The sequence below is a fragment of the Hirundo rustica genome, chromosome 2 (assembly GCF_015227805.2).
Source record: "Hirundo rustica isolate bHirRus1 chromosome 2, bHirRus1.pri.v3, whole genome shotgun sequence".
Taxonomy (NCBI): Eukaryota; Metazoa; Chordata; class Aves; order Passeriformes; family Hirundinidae; genus Hirundo; species Hirundo rustica.
The window spans coordinates 114,779,662-114,798,684 of NC_053451.1; the positions used below are offsets into that span (position 1 = coordinate 114,779,662).

The 19,023-nt window shown below is 46.7% G+C and overlaps 1 protein-coding gene across 5 annotated transcripts in view; it reads left to right on the top strand.

Annotated features, from left to right (window-relative positions):
* The first annotated feature begins 2,651 nt into the window (after positions 1-2,651).
* The window catches only part of PRDM15 (PR/SET domain 15), a 32,161-nt gene continuing 15,789 nt past the window's right edge, over positions 2,652-19,023 (top strand). For 3 of the 5 annotated variants that reach the window (XM_040056704.2, XM_040056706.2, XM_040056705.2), the window contains exons 1-9: positions 2,652-2,712; positions 6,397-6,443; positions 9,291-9,384; positions 11,545-11,698; positions 12,425-12,677; positions 13,809-13,934; positions 16,297-16,395; positions 17,171-17,398; positions 18,025-18,160. In XM_040056704.2, the coding sequence (XP_039912638.1) occupies positions 6,407-6,443; positions 9,291-9,384; positions 11,545-11,698; positions 12,425-12,677; positions 13,809-13,934; positions 16,297-16,395; positions 17,171-17,398; positions 18,025-18,160 (1,127 nt within the window). In that variant the 5' untranslated portion in view covers positions 2,652-2,712; positions 6,397-6,406. Of the gene's footprint in view, positions 2,713-6,396; positions 6,444-9,290; positions 9,385-11,544; positions 11,699-12,424; positions 12,678-13,808; positions 13,935-16,296; positions 16,396-17,170; positions 17,399-18,024; positions 18,161-19,023 lie in introns of those variants that run through there. The other 2 variants (XM_040056707.2, XM_040056708.2) reach the window with 2 other exon arrangements.

The following is a 19,023-nucleotide window of genomic DNA, read 5'->3' on the forward strand; positions in this document are numbered from 1 at the left end:
ACACCATACTCTTCCCCTTCAGTTCATCATTCTTAAAGAATAAATATAAAAGATCTTCAGTTTTTCACCTCTCTACCCAGCTGAGCCTGGCATAAGATACAATTTCATAGTCAGAGGTTAATGCTGAAAAAATAATTCTGGAGCTGCAGGATCCAAACTCAGATGCATTGTAAACATACAGATAACCATACTAAATTAATTTGTACCTATTTTAACAAAGTGAATGCACTGCAAGTAGGATAAACCACTCTGGTGTGCTGGAGAAAACCAGGCCAAAGTCCATGCACGAGTTATACAGGGGAAATAAGTAAAAGCAAGACTATATAAAAAACACCAGTCAGCTTCAGTCCTTGAAAAAGCAAATTATTGCAGTTAGATCCTTAAATAAACTCCCCTTAGTACTCTCGTAGTCATTTAAAACTGCTGGTGAGCCATTTTGAAAGAAGAAATGATTCCCCGTCCTGAAATTAACACTGTTTTGCCAAGTACAATATTTTGAAATTCCAAATGCTGCATTGTTTCAGTTTTCCCAAGCACCTGACGAGACAGTCACAGCATGGCCATGGTGCCCTGGGGTGCATCAGGATGAGCATTTCCAGCAGAACAGGGAGGGAAGCACAGCCCTGGAGGCACCTCTGGATCCTCAGCACAGCAGGGACAGGAGCTCCTGGAGAGGGAGGGTGACAGAATAAGGGACTGGAGCATCTCTGCGATGAGGAGAGGCTGAGGGAGCTGTGGCTGTGCAGTCTGAAGAAGAGACACCTGAGAGAAAACCTCATTAATGTGTATAAATAGCTAAAGGGGAGATGCCCAGAGGATGGATGCAGGCTCTGTCACACGATGAGGAACAGGCAGAAACTGATGCACAGAAGTTCCACCTGAACATGAGGCAGAACTTCTCTGTGCAGTGACTAAGCCCTGAACAGATTGTCCAGAGAAGGACTGGAGTCTCCCTTGCTGGGGATATTCCAGAACCATCTGGACACAACCCTGTCCCATGTGCTCTGGGATGGCCCTTGCTGGAGCGGGAGATGTGACCTTTTGAAGGTCACATTCTCTTTTGAATCTGTTTTTTGGGTTCATGGGACGGGTGACAATTGAGAAAGGTCTCGGCCATTGCCAGCTGTTAAAGATGTGGCCAGATGTGAGAAGAGCAGATTCCCTGGAGGAAAAAAGAGCTGGTGCCAGCTCCCCACCACCTTTTGATCTCCAGTGGTGTTCTAACAGTGGGGGCTGACCAGTCACACCGTGGTGGAGGGAGCACTGCATAAGGCTTTGGGGGGACTGCACTGCAGGCAACACTTCTCAGCAGAGCAAAAAAACCTGGGGCATCTTGCTTACATAAATACAAAAAGGATACAACAAGAATACAAAAAGAATACAAAAAGCCTGCATGCTTCTTGCCCTGGCCACTGCCTGGAGTGGTGGAATAACATGAGGGTTTAAACCCCCCTAAATGATTTGTGCTGGCAGGCACAACAGGTCTGGCCGCTGATAGATCCTGGTAATGCCAGAGAGTGAGATTTAGGAATGACAGACTCATTTAGGTTGGAAAAGACCTCCAAGGTGATTGAGTCCAACTCTTGACCCACCCCCACGCTGTCCTCAGCCCAGAGCACTGCGTGTCACGTCCAGTCGTCCCTTGGACACCTCCAAGGATGGGGGCTCCGAACCTCCCCAGGCAGCCCCTGCCAGTGTCTAATCCTGCTTTACGTGAAGAAATCCCTCCTAACGTCCAACCTGAACCTTCCCTGGTGCAACTTGAGGCCACATCCTCTCATCCTGGAGTGCTGAACCTCGGTGAGGTTTGGATACAGAGGCACAGGAGCTCTTCTACACGGCCAGGGCTTGGGCCCACAGCCCACTGAGTGCCTGATGTGGCTTTCGTCCAGAGAAAGGCAACAAAGCCGGGGAAGGGTCTGGAGCAGCAGCTCTCTGAGGAGCGGCTGAAGGAGCTGTTTAGCCTGCAGAAAAGGAAGCTCGGGGGTGATGATACTGCTCCCTACAACTCCCTGACGGGAGGGTGCAGCCAGGTGGGAATGGGGCTCTCTTCCCAGGGAACGAGGGACAAGGCGAGGGGAACTGACCTAAGCTGTGCCAAGGGAGGGTCAGGTCGGACATCAGGAAGAATTTCTTCACTGATGCGATTAAACATTGGAACGGGCTCCTCAGGGACGTGGTGGAGTCTCCACGCCTGGATGTGCTGCAGAAACACCGGACGTGGCACTTAGTGCCATGGTCTGATGGACAAGGAGATGTTGGGTCGAGGCTTGGACAGGACGATCCTGTCCAGGTCTTTTCCAACCTAACCCATCCTGTGATTCTGTTTCTGCCAACCTTTCCGCCGGCCCGTTCCGGCCGCTTCCCCCGCGGCCGGCGCTGCCCGGGAGGAGACGGGAAAAACCCGGCGAGAGCCACCCGTGCGCTCCGCCAGCTTCAGCGCGGCCACCGCCCGCCTCCAGTCCGGCCCGGGGAGGCGCCGCCGATGCTCCGGGGGCTCAGGCGTGGGGCCCGGGTGGCGGCTCCGCGGGCGGTGAGGCGGCGACACGGCCGGGGACACGGCCGGGGTCAGGGCCGCGGCCGGCCCCGCCGCACTACACTTCCCGCCCTGCTCCGCGCCCGCCCGCGCCGGCTTCCGCTGGCGCGTGGTTTCCGGAGCGGATCGGAACCCGGAGCGCGGATCCGATCCGGGTCTGGCCATTCCCGGGGCAGGTAACGCCGGCTCCCCGCGCTCCTCCCGCCGCGCCCCGCGCCCTCCCCGCCACCCCGGCCCGGGACCCCCCGCGCCCGCCCCGCCGCGGCTCCTCCCGCCGCTCCCCGCGACGCGCGGCGGGGCCGGGGCGGGCGCGGCGGCCGCTCCGAGCGCTCTCGGGGCGGCGGCGGCGGCTGCGGCCCCGCCGCCTCCTCCTCCGCCGCCGCCGCCTCCTCCAGGCCGCCTGTTCTTTGTTACAGCGGCCGGGAGGGCGGTAGCGAAGGGGGCGAGGCGGGTCCGAGGCAAAACCCGGCGGAGCCGCTCCCGGATCCCGGGCCCCGACGGGCTGCGGGCGGCGGCGCGGTCCCTGAGGGGCGGGCGCGGGGCGATCCCCGCGGGCAGGGCACGGAGCCGGCGCGGCCACGGGGATGCGGGGCCGGGAGCGGGGAGCGCCTCGGCTTGGCCGCAGGGGGCTGGGGATGGAGAGGGGGAGTGGGAGCTCCCAGGTGCGAGGGCGTGATGCGGAGGGAAGAGGCTGGAAGGAGGAGGAGGAGGGAGGTGTGAGGATGCTGCCCCGCTGCCCCGGTCGGTCCCTGGGGGAGGGTGCGGTGGGCGCCCGAGGAGACAAAAGGAGGAGAGCCGCGGTCTGCGGGGCTTCGCACACGTGAAATTTCCTGCAGTACGCTCGTTTTCTGCTCAGGGCCATTAAACTTTGCGTGTAGTTTATTCGCATGGAAGTGCTGGGAAGGGCAGGTGGCACAGACCCCGCCAGCTGCCGTGTTACTCCATGCCCCCCTGACCGGCCTAGAAATCGTCTCCCTCTTCAACAATAATTGATAGAATAGCCCTAATTATTTTAAGAAATAGAAGAATAGTTTGTTCTGCAGTTCCTTTGAGCCGTAGCATGAACAAGTTTTACTACACCAGTGAGGAAAACTGCGTTTTTACGCACGTCCTTCCACATATGTATACGCAGCACCCATCTGTGCTCTCAAGTTATTCACGCTCAGAGAAGCCCATTCTCAGACTGAAGAAAGAGTAACTTTACCTTGTTGATCACTGAATTCAAACACAGATTTGCAGGCATTCTGTTAATTTTTCTGACCTAGTTTTGGGGTTTTTTTGAAAAAAAAATCCATTAGCAATATCAAAATGGCTCGGCTTAGCGCTTGAGCCTCATTTCTTTCTCCAGCAGTTTATAAGGGGAAAGTGTGATTTTACATCCATTCTTAATTTTTTGCAGCTCAGGTCGTTCCCTGACCGTATCTTTGTACATCATGGGCTGCAAGCAGGTACCTGTGATGCTGCAGCCCCTCGGTGTCTTCATTTGGCTTCCCTCAAGTTCCAGATATGCTCAGAGGCCTGTGTTGCAGCTGGATTTTTTTTTTTTTTTGTGCATAGCTGTGTGGCTCTACTCTCGGGCATACTCATCTAATTCTACAAGCCAAAAAGTGTGGTTCTCTGCTCTTTTACTGCCATCAGAATTAGGCTTTGTGCCTGGTGGCTTTTCCTCTGTGTGGCTTTTCTCCTGATTATTCACTGCTAATGATTGCTCTCTGTTTTATGTAAAAAAATAACCTGGAGCTCCCAGAAGCTTTCATTATCCCCAGTGACAAGAACAGAGTTAGGCGCAGTGGGATGAGTGACTTCACAGAGTATTTTTCTGTTACAAATGTTTGAAAAGAAGAAAAAAAAATATCAGAGGTGGCCCAAAGCGACAGACAAAATACAATTCTGCAGCCCATCTTCAGTGCCATCGTGTGAGTGGCACATCGTGACTGTTTACCAGCTGGAGCGGGTGGCATCGTGTGGTTTGTTTCAAAAATTCCTGGGAAATACAGCTGAGATCAGGGAGGCGGAGTTTTACAGCGCACGGGTGAGGAGCGTGGAAATGAGAATTGCAAAGCAGGAGCCGGTGTTTGTTTGGGAGCGAGGGGTTGAACACGGGAAGTCCTGGCTGCAGAGACGGGAGCTGCGCTAATGCAGATGAGGCACCTGTGAGGGCCCTTCACGCTTCCTCCCCATCACCTTGAGCAACGCTGATGATTTCTCCACCCCTTCCTTGCTGTTCTCTGGGAGCTGCTGCTCCTGTAGTGTCACTTGTCCCCGGTCTGCTCTTTGCCACAGCAGCGTGCTGGAGGGTGAATGCCTTTGGTGGTGTGGCTGCGCTGCGCCCCTGAACCACTGGCCGAGGCCATTATTTGTTAATTCAGCCACATTTAGGACACAAACTACCTAGAAACACCTGGGCATACCCTTCTGGAAACAGTGCAAACCATCCCAAAAAAAAGCGTTGGTTAAAAAGCAAACCAAACCATTTTTGACATCGACTTAACAGCGCTTGTTTTGCAGCGTTGTGCTTGGACTCCCCCTAAATACCTGTTGCATCGTTCACCTTGCTTTCAGGATAAGAGCTTTTGGGGAAATTTCCCGAAGTGCTGTTTGTGCTCAGCGTTGGGCTTTTGTATAAATGTTTGTTCTGCTATTTGAGCTTAGTCCCCAAAAGCTGCAGCCAGGAAAGGCCCAGTTTGTGCCACGGGCGGGGAGTGTTTGCCCCTTAGAGCAGTGTTAAATCCTGCTGCTGACAGGTGGAGCTGGGGAGGGCAGTGCTTGAAGAGTCCTGATCCTGAGTAGTGGCTGTGCTCGCACATTTCTGGCTTGGCTTTTGTTGCTGTAGTAGCAAATGCTTTATCTGTTTTCAAACGGGGCTCTGCGAGTTTGGTGTGTCATGTTTCCTCTCCCTCTCACAGATTCAGGCTCTTACTCCTTCCTGTCCTCTTCTTGGCCAATGCACTTGCTGGTTTTCAGCCTTTCCTCTCTCAGACTTGGGTTGTGATCTTTGTGTTGCTTTGCCTCTCTCCTGGGACATTGGGAAAATTCTTACTTGAGGAGGGGGGGTGGTGTTGGGTAGAAAAGGGGAAAACTCTCTTCGAGGTCCTGCTCGTGTTGTGGGTTTAGCCATATATAATCAGACGTTTTGCCAACCATAATTTAATTGTTGAGGGGCAGTAGTGTTCATGCAAGTTTTCAATATAAACTGACACTAACGAAGTGAATGTAGATTAACCTGGTTTAACTGTGAAATCAAATTGGTCAGTTACCATTTCGCGGAAGGCCAGTGACAGAGGCAGGGTTTTATTTCCCCAGGTTTTCTGGTGCTCAGTACCACAATGTTCCTTTGCCTCCGGAAGAGATCTGTGACTGTAGCTGCAGTTTCTAGGTTTTTAAGATGACTGTATTTATTAAATAAGTAATCTGCCTTTCAGAGATACTTTTTTTAAGCTACAGTTTTTAAGCTACAATAAAATGTTGCACTGGGCCTTGTTCCTGCAGTGGTTGCTGCTGACCTGGATCTGTTCGGAGGCTCCACAGGAGCTTTTTAGCTGGGGATGCAGCAGTGGCTGGAAGTTTGTCAGAGATGGGGAACAGCAGGAGACAGCATTTTCCTCCCAGAGAAATGCCTGAGAACCCACAGTGAGGCTTCCTTGGTAGTGATGTCTGCAACACACATAATGATACAGCAGTCTGTGGGGCATTTTAACAACTTTGATTTCTTTAATTTTCCATTGATCCTCCTGCAGGGACATTAATGTGTTTGGGTGGGCTCGGGGTCAGTCAGCATCATTACTTCACAGAGGGATGTTTATATGATACAGAAAGTAAAAATCAATTCAGAACTAACTTTGTCTTTTGTATTTTGGCAGGTTTAAAAAAATGGCTGAAGATGGCAGTGAGGAGATTATGTTTATTTGTAAGTATTAAGAAAAGGATCTGACTCTCACTGTGTGTCCTGTCTACTCAGAATGCTTGAAATTAAAGACTAAACCAGACTTAAGATTCTATTTTTAAAAATTGCTTTATGTTAAGGAGGCTCAAACAGCTAATGGATGCATAGAGAGGAGGTTGTGTAACTTTAGCATACACATTCTGACGCTGTTGGCAAACACACAATGAAACCTCTGAATGTGAGTTAGCAGCTATTTCATGGCTGAAGTGAGTGAGATTGAAGGTCTAACACTCGTGTAAACCCTTTGTTTATACAAGCAGCTCCAGCAGCCAGCGCTGTCTGGGGATAACTCTGACCTCTGGCCTGACTTGGGGATCTGCACCTCCACGGCAGGGGCAGGCAGACTCACCATTCTGTCAGAACAAGCCCAGTTTGAGATGCACCAACTGCCCTGGCAGGTGGCACTCGTGGCATTCACTTCTTGCTGTGTCCTCTGTGTAACCCTGGGCTCTGTGACTGGGATCTGGGCTCCTGGGGTGGGTGAGGAGCTTGGCTGGCAGGCTTGGGTCTCACGTTAATCCTCTCCTTTGTCACCAGCCTGGACATGCAGGACTTGGTGTCATGTGGAAAACTGTTAAGGGACGTAGAGTCCTTGTGTGAGCAGAGAGGGCACAGATATTGTGGGTCTGGTCAGGGCAGAGCAGAATGGTGCATGTGGTGTTTGGATCCACAGCGTTTTACCTCTGATGGTTCCACAGCTGCATTTATGGCAACTGTCAGAAAGTTCAGTTTTCCCCCCTCCACCACATTCCTTCAGAAATAGCGCTGACTGCATTTTTACTGAGATACCAATAGTGGTTACCTTATCTTCCTCTTCATAAAAAGGTTCTGGTGGACAGCAAAAGAAGGGGGATGTGATGCCATTCCTAATTAGACAGAAGGTGTCACACAACATGATTTTCTCCCTCCCAGTGCGTGCTGTGGTCACTGAGTCTCTTGAGCTTTTTCTTGTGCTCTCTGCATTTAGTTTTTCCCACGGGATATGGGGACTGCTTATGTCCTGAAAAAGTGAGTTGCTATAAATGACACTGTGCACTCCCAATAATAAACATCCTTGAATAGGTATTTCACAGACAAGAGAATTTTGGATTTTTTTTTTTAAATTAAGTGTGTGAATATAATCTCCCTGGGGTATTTTGTGATTATTCCCATGCTTGGTTTTTTGTTCCTCCTGTGGCTCTATCTCTTGAAAGTGTCATATATGATGAGTGTAACAGCTTTGGGGAATGGCTATTGTAGGGCATTCCCTGGATATTGAGCTGTGGCACACAATGTCGTTTTCATTTTCCCCTGGCTTTGGTCATTCCTCTGCAAAGGAGTGAGAGGAGTGCGTGGCTTATTCCTGCCTGTAGTTGTGGGCAGTGCTGTCTGCACCTTTCAGAGGCTTATCTTTGCAGAAGTGAGGAGTGCCCTGATGCAGTCAGGAGATAAGGAAAATTGCAAAGTGCTTTTTCCTTTGGACAGCAAAGCCTGTTGGAGAAGCTGTTACTCAGGCTATTCCTTCCTGTCCCCTTGGTTATGACAACCCTTTGTGGATGACAGTCCATTTCTTTTCAGCAGTCAAGTTTACACATTCCTCCGTGGCTCCTCCGCCCTCTCTGGTTTGGGAAATCTGCTTTTAGGCCAGATTATTTCAGTAATACTAAGGGCAGCTCGACAGGAGTCAGTGACCAGGCTTGGGGGTTGCACCAGCCAGAAATGCTGTTTGTCAAATATATGTGGTTTTTTTCACTCCTAAGCTGGTATTGTCGCGAGAAGAAATGTGAAGCAGTTTGAAATCCCTCGTTTTAGTAGTTCTTGAATACCTGGGAGGGGAGAATCTTCCAGTAGGGAGCACAGAGTAGCTTTGCCAGAGGGGATAGACCTTGGAATGACCTGGCTTTTGTCATGTCTTCCCAAAACAAAGGCGCAATGACCCTCTACTTCACACCTTTTCTGTGGTTTCCTGACTTGCAAGCTGGAGCTCAGATGCAAAAGGCACCGCGGCAATATAACCCCTGTGTGATGATCTCTCCTGAAGCTGTGTCAGCAGCTGACCAAGCAGGGCAGTTTGACAGCTATTTTTTTTTTTTTCACGGTGAAGCAGTGTAGAAGCATTTGGAGTCCTGTTAAGTTAGCTTATTTTAGAAAGCCTCAAATTATCCTCGTCTCAAAATTGTTTCTTAGGAACCACTCAGTTCTGGGTAATTTACAGCCGCTTAAACTAAAAGTTAATTTAGCTAAGCTGACACTGAATGAGGTGGCCAGAGTGTGTTGTGCAGCCAGCTGACTTGTCTGGAAAGGCAGCAGGAGGTGCCTTGGAGGTGTCTGTCCTGCCCTGTGGGTGGGAAGTGCGTGTGGCCAGGCAGAGCTGGGCTCCCAGGACATGCTGGTGCCCTGCTGAGCGCTGTGCCAGTTCTGCTGCTGCTGTCCCTGGAAGCACCGGGCTACCCAGGCTGTTCAGAGCAGCACAGCTCCTGGGCAAGGCAGTGATGTGGTTTTCTTTAGCTGCCAAGTGCTGCAGCACTTCACCTGAAGAATAATGCCATCTTTAAGCAGAATATTTACTGTGGGTGTAAGGCATTTATTTCCCTTTAAGAGAGGATTTAAACAATTGTCTCCTGATTGCGCTGATCGCAGCGTGTGTTATCTCACCTCTGCAGGTGCCAGCTATCAACTCGGTGTTCAATTATTCATGTTCTTTTAACCAATATAAATAAACATCTGCCTCTCCACGTATGTATTTTGCCTTGTGCTAGGTTTCTCTTGCAAGAGGGAGTAAACTGTCTTACAAGTGTTTTCCACCAACCTTTTCTGTCTGGTTCCTTGCAGGGTGCGAGGACTGTGGGCAGTACCATGATTCAGAGTGTCCCGAGCTGGGCCCAGTGGTGACAGTCAAAGACTCCTTTGTATTGAGCAGGGCAAGGTGAGAAATGTTTGTGTTAATGCTGACTAACCCAACGCCCGTGTCAGTCCTTTAAAGCATGTTTGCTGGTCAGTGGATGTCACGCTGACAGCTGGAAACTGAAGTCCCAGAGGACGACAGAAGACTATGGAAAGCACATGGCCTTGATTAAAGAGAAAAATTGATGCACACACTTAAGTGCTGCACTGAACTGAAGCCAAAAAAATAACTTGCTGCTCATCAGGACTCGGTTTCTTTGCTGAGGTTTCTGGCAAGAAATCAGGTGGTGCCAGATGGGGTGATGACTTCTGTCCTGGTTGAGTACCTGCCACTTTTATCCCCCTCAGACACACTGGATTCATTTCAGAGGAGTGTGTGAGGATTTCTCATTCATGTGTATGAACTCTGTCATTGCTCCACTTAGAAGCAAAACAAGTTGTTCTCATTATTTTGGGTCTTTGCAAACGATTAGGGGTAATAGTTCTGTCAGCAAATCTGTGACAGCGCAGCAGAAACACTCGTGTTTGCCAAGAGAAACAAATAGACTCAGTCTAGTTGGGAGAAAACAATACTGAGTAGTGATTTTTACAGGGAAGGGCAATCAGGCACTGTCAGCAAAATTTGTATGAAGGTGTAGAATGTAAGACTAAGGAAAAGAACCAACCATTGTGAAGGTGTAGGACACATCCAAAAAGGGAAGTGCTCAGATGGCTTCGTGTATTATATAATGTGTGCAGGGCTTCCATATTTCTTCTTGGGAAGTCACAGGCGGAAAACAGGCACGTGGGCAGCAAGTCTGGCACATCCTGGCTGTGTAGGCCGTGCTGTGTATTCCCAGCATCATTTTAGAGCAAGTACTCATGTGCTGGATCTGCCACGTGGGTGCCACCACCCCTTGGCCAGGGCAGGATGCTCTTGGTGTCTCACTGAATACAGCGGCTGCACCTGTGCAGGAGCTGTCCTGCCTTTCTGGGCCTTCCCAGAGGAGGAATTTCCCTGCAGTTCCTGCCAGGCACTGCCTTCCTGTGCCTGGAAACTGCCCTGGGTGATCCTCTCCAGCAGCTGTTCATGGTTAACAGCATACCCCTTGGAATAATAGAAGCTGGTGAGGGAGGTGCTCTTACTATATACAAAAAATGGGCAGTGCAGCGAGTTCTAGCCTGTACTACACACATTCAATTAAAAACTACTATTTCCTACCTTTTTTTCTGTTTTTTAACTTGCACTTTACTGTCCAGATGTTTCAACTGGGAATGTTTGCAAATGCGGTGCATGCACTGGTTTTCAGTCTCCTTTTGACATACAAATGCTGAGTTTTCCCTAGTGTGAGTGTGGGCTGCTGGACCACAGACTTGAAAGCAGAATTTTAAATTGACTGTTTTTATAGATAAATATATTTATTTTTCTGAAGAGTTTTCAGCTGAAATCAGGTAAGATAAGAAAAGGAAAGAAGAAATTTAATTGCAGCCTTTACATCTGGGGAACAGCAGCTGAAAGTGACTTATCTGAGGTTGAGGGCAAGTTTAGCCACAAACTGGGTACGAGTCTTTTAGAAACAGTCTACTTGCTTAACCACGTTTATTGTTCTCTCTGGCTTACTGGAAAGATAAAATGGATGCTTTATGGTTAGAGAAGAAGTGTTGAGAAACATCTGAACTTCTCTGTCTCTAACGCTGCTTATTGTGTGTTTCAAACTAAAAGTATTTTTTTAAAATTCATTTGCTTATCACTATGATTGCAATCTTTTCTTTCTCTTTATCTAAACAGTTCTGCCAGTGTCAGCCTCTACAGGGTAGTCAGTAGCCTCCTGTCTGATTATTTTTAGCTTTTCATCAGTTAGCACAGACCTGAAAAAACAGAATTGCATTTGGTCTGTAAAACCACTCCAGCGGGGCCAGCCACGTGAATTTTTGGGAGGTTGTTCTCTGTGTATTATGGGTGGTAACAGTATTTATTACATGTAGTTCTTCTCAGAAGCTTGTTTAGGAAAACAGAGAGGCTGGGAGCACAGAAACATTTGTATTTAATGCTGACTTCTTTCTCCCATGGGCTCCTGCAGTGCATAGCTGTTGCTGGATAAGGCGGTGTTCAGCCAAAGGTTGAACTTGATCTCAGAAGTCTTTTCCAACTTAATCAGTTCTGTGATTGATTTTTTTTTCCACAATTCTCTTATATTTTTAGATCATCTCTGCCTTCTAATTTGGAGATAAGACAACTGGAGGATGGGACTGAGGGAGTGTTTGCTCTGACTCAGCTGGTGAAACGTACCCAGTTTGGTCCCTTTGAATCCAAGAGAGTTCTCAAGCTGGAGAAAGAATCAGTTTTTCCCCTGAAGGTAAGACACAGAATTTGTACAGCAGTAGATAGTGTGGAGTCAGTTCTACCTGTGATGAATTAATGCTGTCTAACACCATGAAAACAAAGATATTGATTGAAGGGACATCTTTTGGAACATCTTTTAGGTGTGCCCTGAAAGAGATGAGCTAAACAAACAATCTTTGGGCAAGGAACGGAAGAAGCAAATGAGAAGCTCAGTTCTTTTAATGAGTCTCTTCAATTTGATTGAATTTGCCTAATGAGCCACATATGCATTATGTTTATGGAACATGTCAGAATAACTGGGTCTTTTTTCTGTCTTGCATTTGTTTTATTCCTCTCTTGACAAGTTTTGGTAGGCAAAATGCTACATTAAGAATGGAATTCAGTCTTAGTTTCCACTAATACCTAACTCAGAAGTAAAGATTTAGAAATGTGCCTGGGGCTGATTGCTATTTAGATACCCTTCCACTCATGTATGCAGTAATTTTTTTGGAAACCGGTGGCTATTGCAAGAATTATTGAGATGATTTTGTTCAGTTTGTTCCCACCTTGCTCCTGGTTGTCTGTCTCACCTGAAGGCGTGACCAAATGAAAGATGCCTGATGCAGGACTTGAAGCTTTCCTTGTCCCTGATGTCTACTGAAAAAAAAAAATGCTGCAAAAGCAGATTTTTTTTTTTTTTCTCCCCTTAACTTTGCATCACTTCTCAGGGTTTTCATTCTGTGCACATTTTGCTTGGCAGGTGTTCCAGAAGGAAGGGCCCCTGGTGTATTTTGACACCACCAACGAAGATGATTGCAACTGGATGATGATGGTGCGCCCAGCCACCGAGTATGAGCATCAAAACTTAACTGCATTCCAGCATGACAATGACATTTACTTCACCACCTGCCAGGACATCCCCCCGGGAACTGAGCTGAGAGTGTGGTATGCAGCTTTTTACGCCAAAAAAATGGAAAAGCCAGTGCTGAAGCAGGTCACTAGTGTTGCCAATGGTATGTGTGGGGGCCTTTCTTCCTTCCTAAGGGCCCAGTGCTGGCAGGGGCTGATAGTCCCTGGCTGTTGGAGTTGACTGTGCTGTTTATCCAGTAGGCTCTTATCCTGCAGAGTCAGGCCAGCCTGCACACGTGGGTGCCCTGCAAGAAGAAAGTGTAGATTCTTCACCACGATACAGCCAGGTTTTTAAAAACAGGTGGCCTAGTTCACGTTTCAGCCTCTTCAGAGCAGACAAACTGGATAAATAGTCCTTGACTAAAGATTTGGTGGTTGTATCAAAAGCATTTCTGGGTAGAACAGCAAAGGAGCTCAGTTATCAGAGGAATCTGTATGCAGGTTTGCTAAAGAAGCCGTTCTTCAGTTGCAGTGAACATGGTTTGGTTTTGCAGAGAGCTGTTACACAGTTCTAAAAAACTAGATTTGTCTTAAGCAGCCTCACATGGGACCCACTGGAGTAAGATCCACGTGGCTGTGCATTGGAAAGAAAGGCAGCTGATATTTTAGAATCTGAATTAGAATTGCCACAAGTTGCAGTGTTTTCCCCTTGTTTTCTCCTACTTTTCTGTTTCTACAGCTGAAAGGCAAGATCCTTTAGCACTGCAAGGGTGTTTTCTTCCTGCTCTTGAGCTGGGAGTACTCCCTGGATGTTATTACTGCTCTGCTGGGTATAATTTGGGGTGACAAATTTGGGGAGAGGCTATTGCCACCCGTGTCAGCTTTATGGCTGCCCTTGGTCCTAAGCAGAGTCTCAAGTGCTACAGCTGAATCAGTGCAGCTGATGTGTTTCTGATCTCTGAGATGTTTCCAGTTGCTATTAACTGGAAGGTTTCATCTTTTCCCTCTTTAGTTTAACCTGTTCATGTGTTTTTGTGGGGTTATGGGTGTTTAAAAATACTGTTGAAGTATGCTCTGCTCTCTCTGTTCAGCACTTCACGGTACACTCCAGAATATTCAAGGCACAGTGGGTGAGATTCAGCTAGAAGAATGCCCTGGTTAAAATTTTACATGAGAATGTTGTTTGCAGCCTGTTACAGAATAAAACTTTCTGACTCTGGTTACAGCTCTCAGCACAGAGCAAGAGTCAAAGGGTCTGGACAGTAAAGAAGATGAAATCTTTTTCCTTTTCACAGATACGTCCTTGGTAGCGATGGAATCTGATAAAGAGGGGAATAATAAGGTCTCTTCAAAACCTTCATCTGCTGCCTTACCCCATAAAAAAACCAAGAAATCCAGCATTCTAGCAGCTGATCCAGCAGGTATGCAAAATTACAGTGCTCTTAGGGGAGACAGAGGACAGATACAGGTCTGCAGAGCTGTTAGGTGTAACACTCCTACACATGTATTATGGATATATAACTTCTGGCAAATACTAATTTAGAGAGGATTTGAAAGCCTGAATTTTTCTTGTAATTTTCATGGGCACAGTGCTTAAAGTTCATTACACAGGTTAAGAAGTGACAGAGAGGCCAATAAACTTTTGGGCAGATTATTTTCATGAAAACCACAAGTGCTCCTGACTTTGGAGTTGGTTACTGGTGGGGTGGGGGCAGTCCCCAAGAAAATATTCATTCTGCCTGTGCAAAGTGTAGTAATTCAAATGATCAGGCCAGGTTCTAGAAGAAAACATTTCAAATGTTTGGAAATGACAAGAACACTGACCATCCCCAAATTACAGTAATACCACAGTACATGCCATTATTAGAGTTCCGACTGTTCTAAATTACAGAAACTCTAATTTAAATAAAGCTATAAGCAATACATATCCTCTTAGCAAAGAACATACGGCTGAGGAAGTATCTGGTACTGTCATAGGAGCTCTGTCCCAAGGATTTATTACAATGCAGTGCTCCCCCCATCCAGTCTCTGCTTCGGGGAACAGTGAAATTAAGAACTCACTTAACATAAATTTCAAAATGTACACTCAGAGTACACAAGATCAAAAGAAAACCATTCTAAGTCTGCTCTTTGAGAGGTTATTTTCCTAAACTTTGCTTATTAATAGTAAAAGTAGCCAGGAGGAAAGGAGGGGAGTTGTTGCAGACGTGTACAGAGGATCCATTTGTCAGCTTGGGTTCTGTCACAGCTAAACTGTGAAGTTGACTGGGGAGTTCTCTTTCAGTTTGGCATTATTGATTTTTCCAGAGGTAAAATGAAGAATTGGAACAGCTCCTCCTACATCCTTCACCCTACTGCCTGAAAGTCCAAGTTCAGTACAAACAAAAAGCTGCCTATTGTATTTTGGGAACCCCGAGGTGTTCCCACTGATGAGGTGTTTTGGTGCTTCCAAAACAAAATTTTCTTCTTTTGATTCTGTTTGCCTCGAGTCATACCAAGGAGTTGCCAGCTGTCAGATCTGTGGTTCCAAGTCAGCCAGGTTGCCCTGCAGCTGCCCTGGAAGCCTGAGGAAGTGGGAACTTAAAAAAGGACCTGGCTCTTCCTGACAAACCAGTGCAAGGAGCAAGGGAAGTGCAGAGTCAGGCACAATTAACTTTCACAGCATCTTGGTTTGCTGTTTTTGTCCTCCTGGACAGAGCCTTCAAGAAGTTTCTTCATGTAGCCTGTGAAGAAGGAATTTTTGTTGCTGTATTGCCACGTCATTTCTTATTAATTTATTGCAGCATGGATAAGATCACGCCTCTGCAGTGCAGAGTGTTGGGTGTATCTTGTGGCAGGGAACAGGCTCTGCCTCAGAGAATCTTTTATTTTGGTTGAAGGGCCAGCACTGAAAAGAAGGAACAACTTTCCTGTCCCTTTACAGATGGGGTCCTCAGGCAGAGAGAGATGAGCTGACATGTAATGACCATCCAGGAAATCTGTGGCAGAAACTGAGGCACAGTTCAAATTTCCTGTGCTGCCATTCACTTACTCTGACTTCAGTGTCATCCTCCTCCTCTGCAGGAGAAGTGTCATACACTGAGGGACATTCAGCTTTTTGTGTGCCAAAAAAAAATCTCTGAACCAGTCCTGATTTATCAGATCCTCTTGGACAAATTCAAATACATCATCTAAGGACTGAAATACAAAGGACCGTGAACAGAGTAACCCTTCCTATTTTATTTTTTCTTTATTCCAGTTTCATTTTTGTGCTAATATCTTCATTTTCTTTACCTCTCTTGAGTTGATGTGTTAATTAAAGTATTAGTATGGTGATTTCATAGCACATCTAATTAATGAAACTGCTCAAACACGGGTTTTCATTGTCCTCACCCTTACTTGCATTAATCCAAATGTTCTTATTCTGCAATGCCCTTCACAGAGAGCAAGGAGGTTTCTCCTGCCTCTGTCCTCAGCTAACCCAGAAGAAGACTGATAGCTCTGGTTTTAAAGGTGCTAAAAATTGCTTTATGTCATGCCTTTTATGAACACAGTTCTTTAGAGAGTGATAAAGGAGCCCTCAGGATTTTACAAGGGCACTGAGAGTCTGTCCTGGCATCATTTTTATCTTCTGATAGTTCAGCTCTTCATGTTTGGAGAATCCTGAAATCGTCCCCCAGGGGCTTCTTGCTGCTTAAATTGTACCTTGTGATACTCAGGGAGTTACTGCAAGATAAACAAAGCTGCAGGGGTTTACCAGCTTCCCATTTTCAAAGCTTTTCAGTATTTCTTGTTGTGATTTAGTGAACACTCCAGAAGGCAGTGGAACAGCAGAAGCAAAGCCCAACCAGTGGACGTGTAAAGTGTGTTCATCTGCTTTCCAAGAGCCCCAGCTGCTGACAGGTAGGAAGTGCTAGAAATTCATGGGAGAGCACTGAGGATCATCAGCAGAATTCTGCTCTTCCACAGCTGTGGAGCCATGCACCATCCATGGTGCATTGAGAGAAAAGTTTTAAATCCTGAGTTCCTTTAAGGAAATCAGTAGTAGGGAAGGTAGAGCAGGGATATTTTGGGTGTTTTGACCATGGCAGTGTCCAGTCTCTGAACAAACAACTGTAATCTTGAATCTAGAAGAAATCAAACTGATCTGGAAGATGATGTGGCTGTCAGGAAAATCAAGGATAGGGAGCTGCATGAGCAGTGTCAAGGTCAGTGATGCCAGGTTATACTTTGTGATATCGTCCATCTGGTATTTATGGCAGATTTAGTAAGGGTAATGAAGTATATATATATTTTTTCTGCATTTCATTTGCAGCTATTTTGTGCAGTTTTCAGAAGAACTTAAAATTATTTAGAAGCTTTGGCCATTTGATGAATCATTTTTGAAAAGGGCACTTAGGTCAGTAAATAACTTGGGCATTTGGAAAAACATGCCCATTGTTAGAAACACAAACTTTTTACTGTGATATCAGTAAATCTCCTTAAAAATTCAGTTCTTGTGACTGTTGAATAAACTGTAGTCTTTGATTTATGAAGGTATTGTGACTGCTTTTGAAATACTTTGAAGTAAGTCTCTGCAAAGTGAAATGTACCTGATAGATGGGCTTTCAGCTGGTTCCATTTGAGTATTTTAAGGATAATTTCTTCCTTGCTCTCCTGTTCTTCCCTCTCCACCCAGAGCATTTGCTGAGTCACCTGGAACAAGCCAAAGGTGCCCCCCAAAGCAGCCAAAATGATGCTGAGAAAGCAGAGAAAGCAGCAGAGGCTGTGCCAGCAGATCAACCAGTGGCAAGTGATGCAGCCAGTGCCAGCACAGACTCGAGGAGAAAGGCCAGGAGGGGAAGAAAAGCCAAAACAGCAAAAGTAGAAACACCTCTTGTCATTGATGAAGAGAAAGATCCTGCAGGTAAAACAGAAATCTAGAAAATGCTAAGCAATAGATCTGCTTATACATCTGTGATGATGCCTTTGCAGAAAGGCCTAAAAAGCAGCAGAGACAAGATGGAGGTTTTTGGTTGGATCACTAAAGCTGCCAGTTTACAAATTCTGTTTGTTATTTCTGAGGGCCTTGAAGGCAGCACTGACACTCAGTCATGTGCATTCTTCTGTGATGGTTTGTAGAGAGCTCCAGAGAGACACAGGTTGTGAGAACTGCAAGAAGGAACGGGAGAGGAAGCATCCTTCCTCTCAAGAGGACAAACCTTTCTCTCTCTGCCTCAAGTTTAGTTTAGAAGGAGCTTTACCTTCCGTGAAGGGATGCTCTGATAGGAAATTTAATGATGCCAGGTCAACTGACCCTTCAGTAATAGCTTGGAAAAGTAAGAAGTTAGAAAAAGGTGAGATATCCCTGCCTGTGGCAGGGGATGGGATTTCTAAGAGTCCCCTCCAACCCACACCGTTCTATGATTTGTTGAAGGTGTCTGTGGACAATTGATTTGTCCAGTGCCACATCTTATTACAAATTTTGCACTTGAGGTTTTCCTTGCTGCTGTCCACATTGCTGCTGTATTTATTTCTGTGGTGTGTGTGCAGTGGAACGTGCGGCTGACGCGGTCACCGAGGTCCCTCCGGAGGAGGTGGCCCTGCCTCCTGCTCCAGAAGAGAGGATTATGGATCTGGTTTTAGGAAAGATGCCCAGCACCACAAACAGCATCAGCTCAGTGACAAAGTAAGTGTTCTGGGATGCAGATTTTCCTCTTAGTTGTAGCTAAGATGATGTAGCATGCAACAGTTCTGCTCAACTTCTGGGGCCCACAGATGCTCTTTTTTATCAGCATAAAATTGTGTCATGCTGCTGCTGCTGCTGCTTCAGGAGGTGATTTTGAGTGCCACTTGTGCAGTGGTAGGATTTTGGAATGTAACAGAAATGAAACTTTCTTTTTTCATCGTGTTGCTGCTTTTATTCAGTGTGTTTCCAAAAGCCTCCTGCAGCTGCAAGGTGAAATTTGCTCCCATTGAACGTTAGTGATAAGACAGGCAAAGAGATTTTCTTTCTTTAAGGATATGTTAATCATTATTATTCAGTCTTGCTTGTCATCTTAGCTCATGAATGACTTCATGTTGATTTTGCATGTGATACCCTAGATTTGGAGCAGTAGGAGGGTAAAACTTCAATATAACAGAACCTCAGGCAGACTTTTAAGTATTACGTGATTAATTTAGATTCTTTTATGTCTTTTTGTCTTGGTAAAATTGGCCTTTTTTGGTACAATAGAGCACTCAATTTTTATGAATTAGCTAGTAGTGGTATATATTGAAGTCCTTAGCAGACACAGAGCTGTCAAAAAGGCATTTCAGCAGGTGGTTGTGCTGGAAATGGCACAGTGCTGCTTGGCACCCTGCTGCCCTCTGCCCAAATACAGCTTTTACGTGAGGTCTGCCAAGCTTCCTAAGCTGAGATAGTGCTGGTGCTTTCAGAGCAGAACAGATCCTTTCTGTTCCTCTGAGGGGCCTGCAAAGAGAATCTCTGCTGCTGCTTTTTGCCTCATTGGCTCGGAGTGAAGAAAATTTGGAGCGAGTGACACCTGCAGC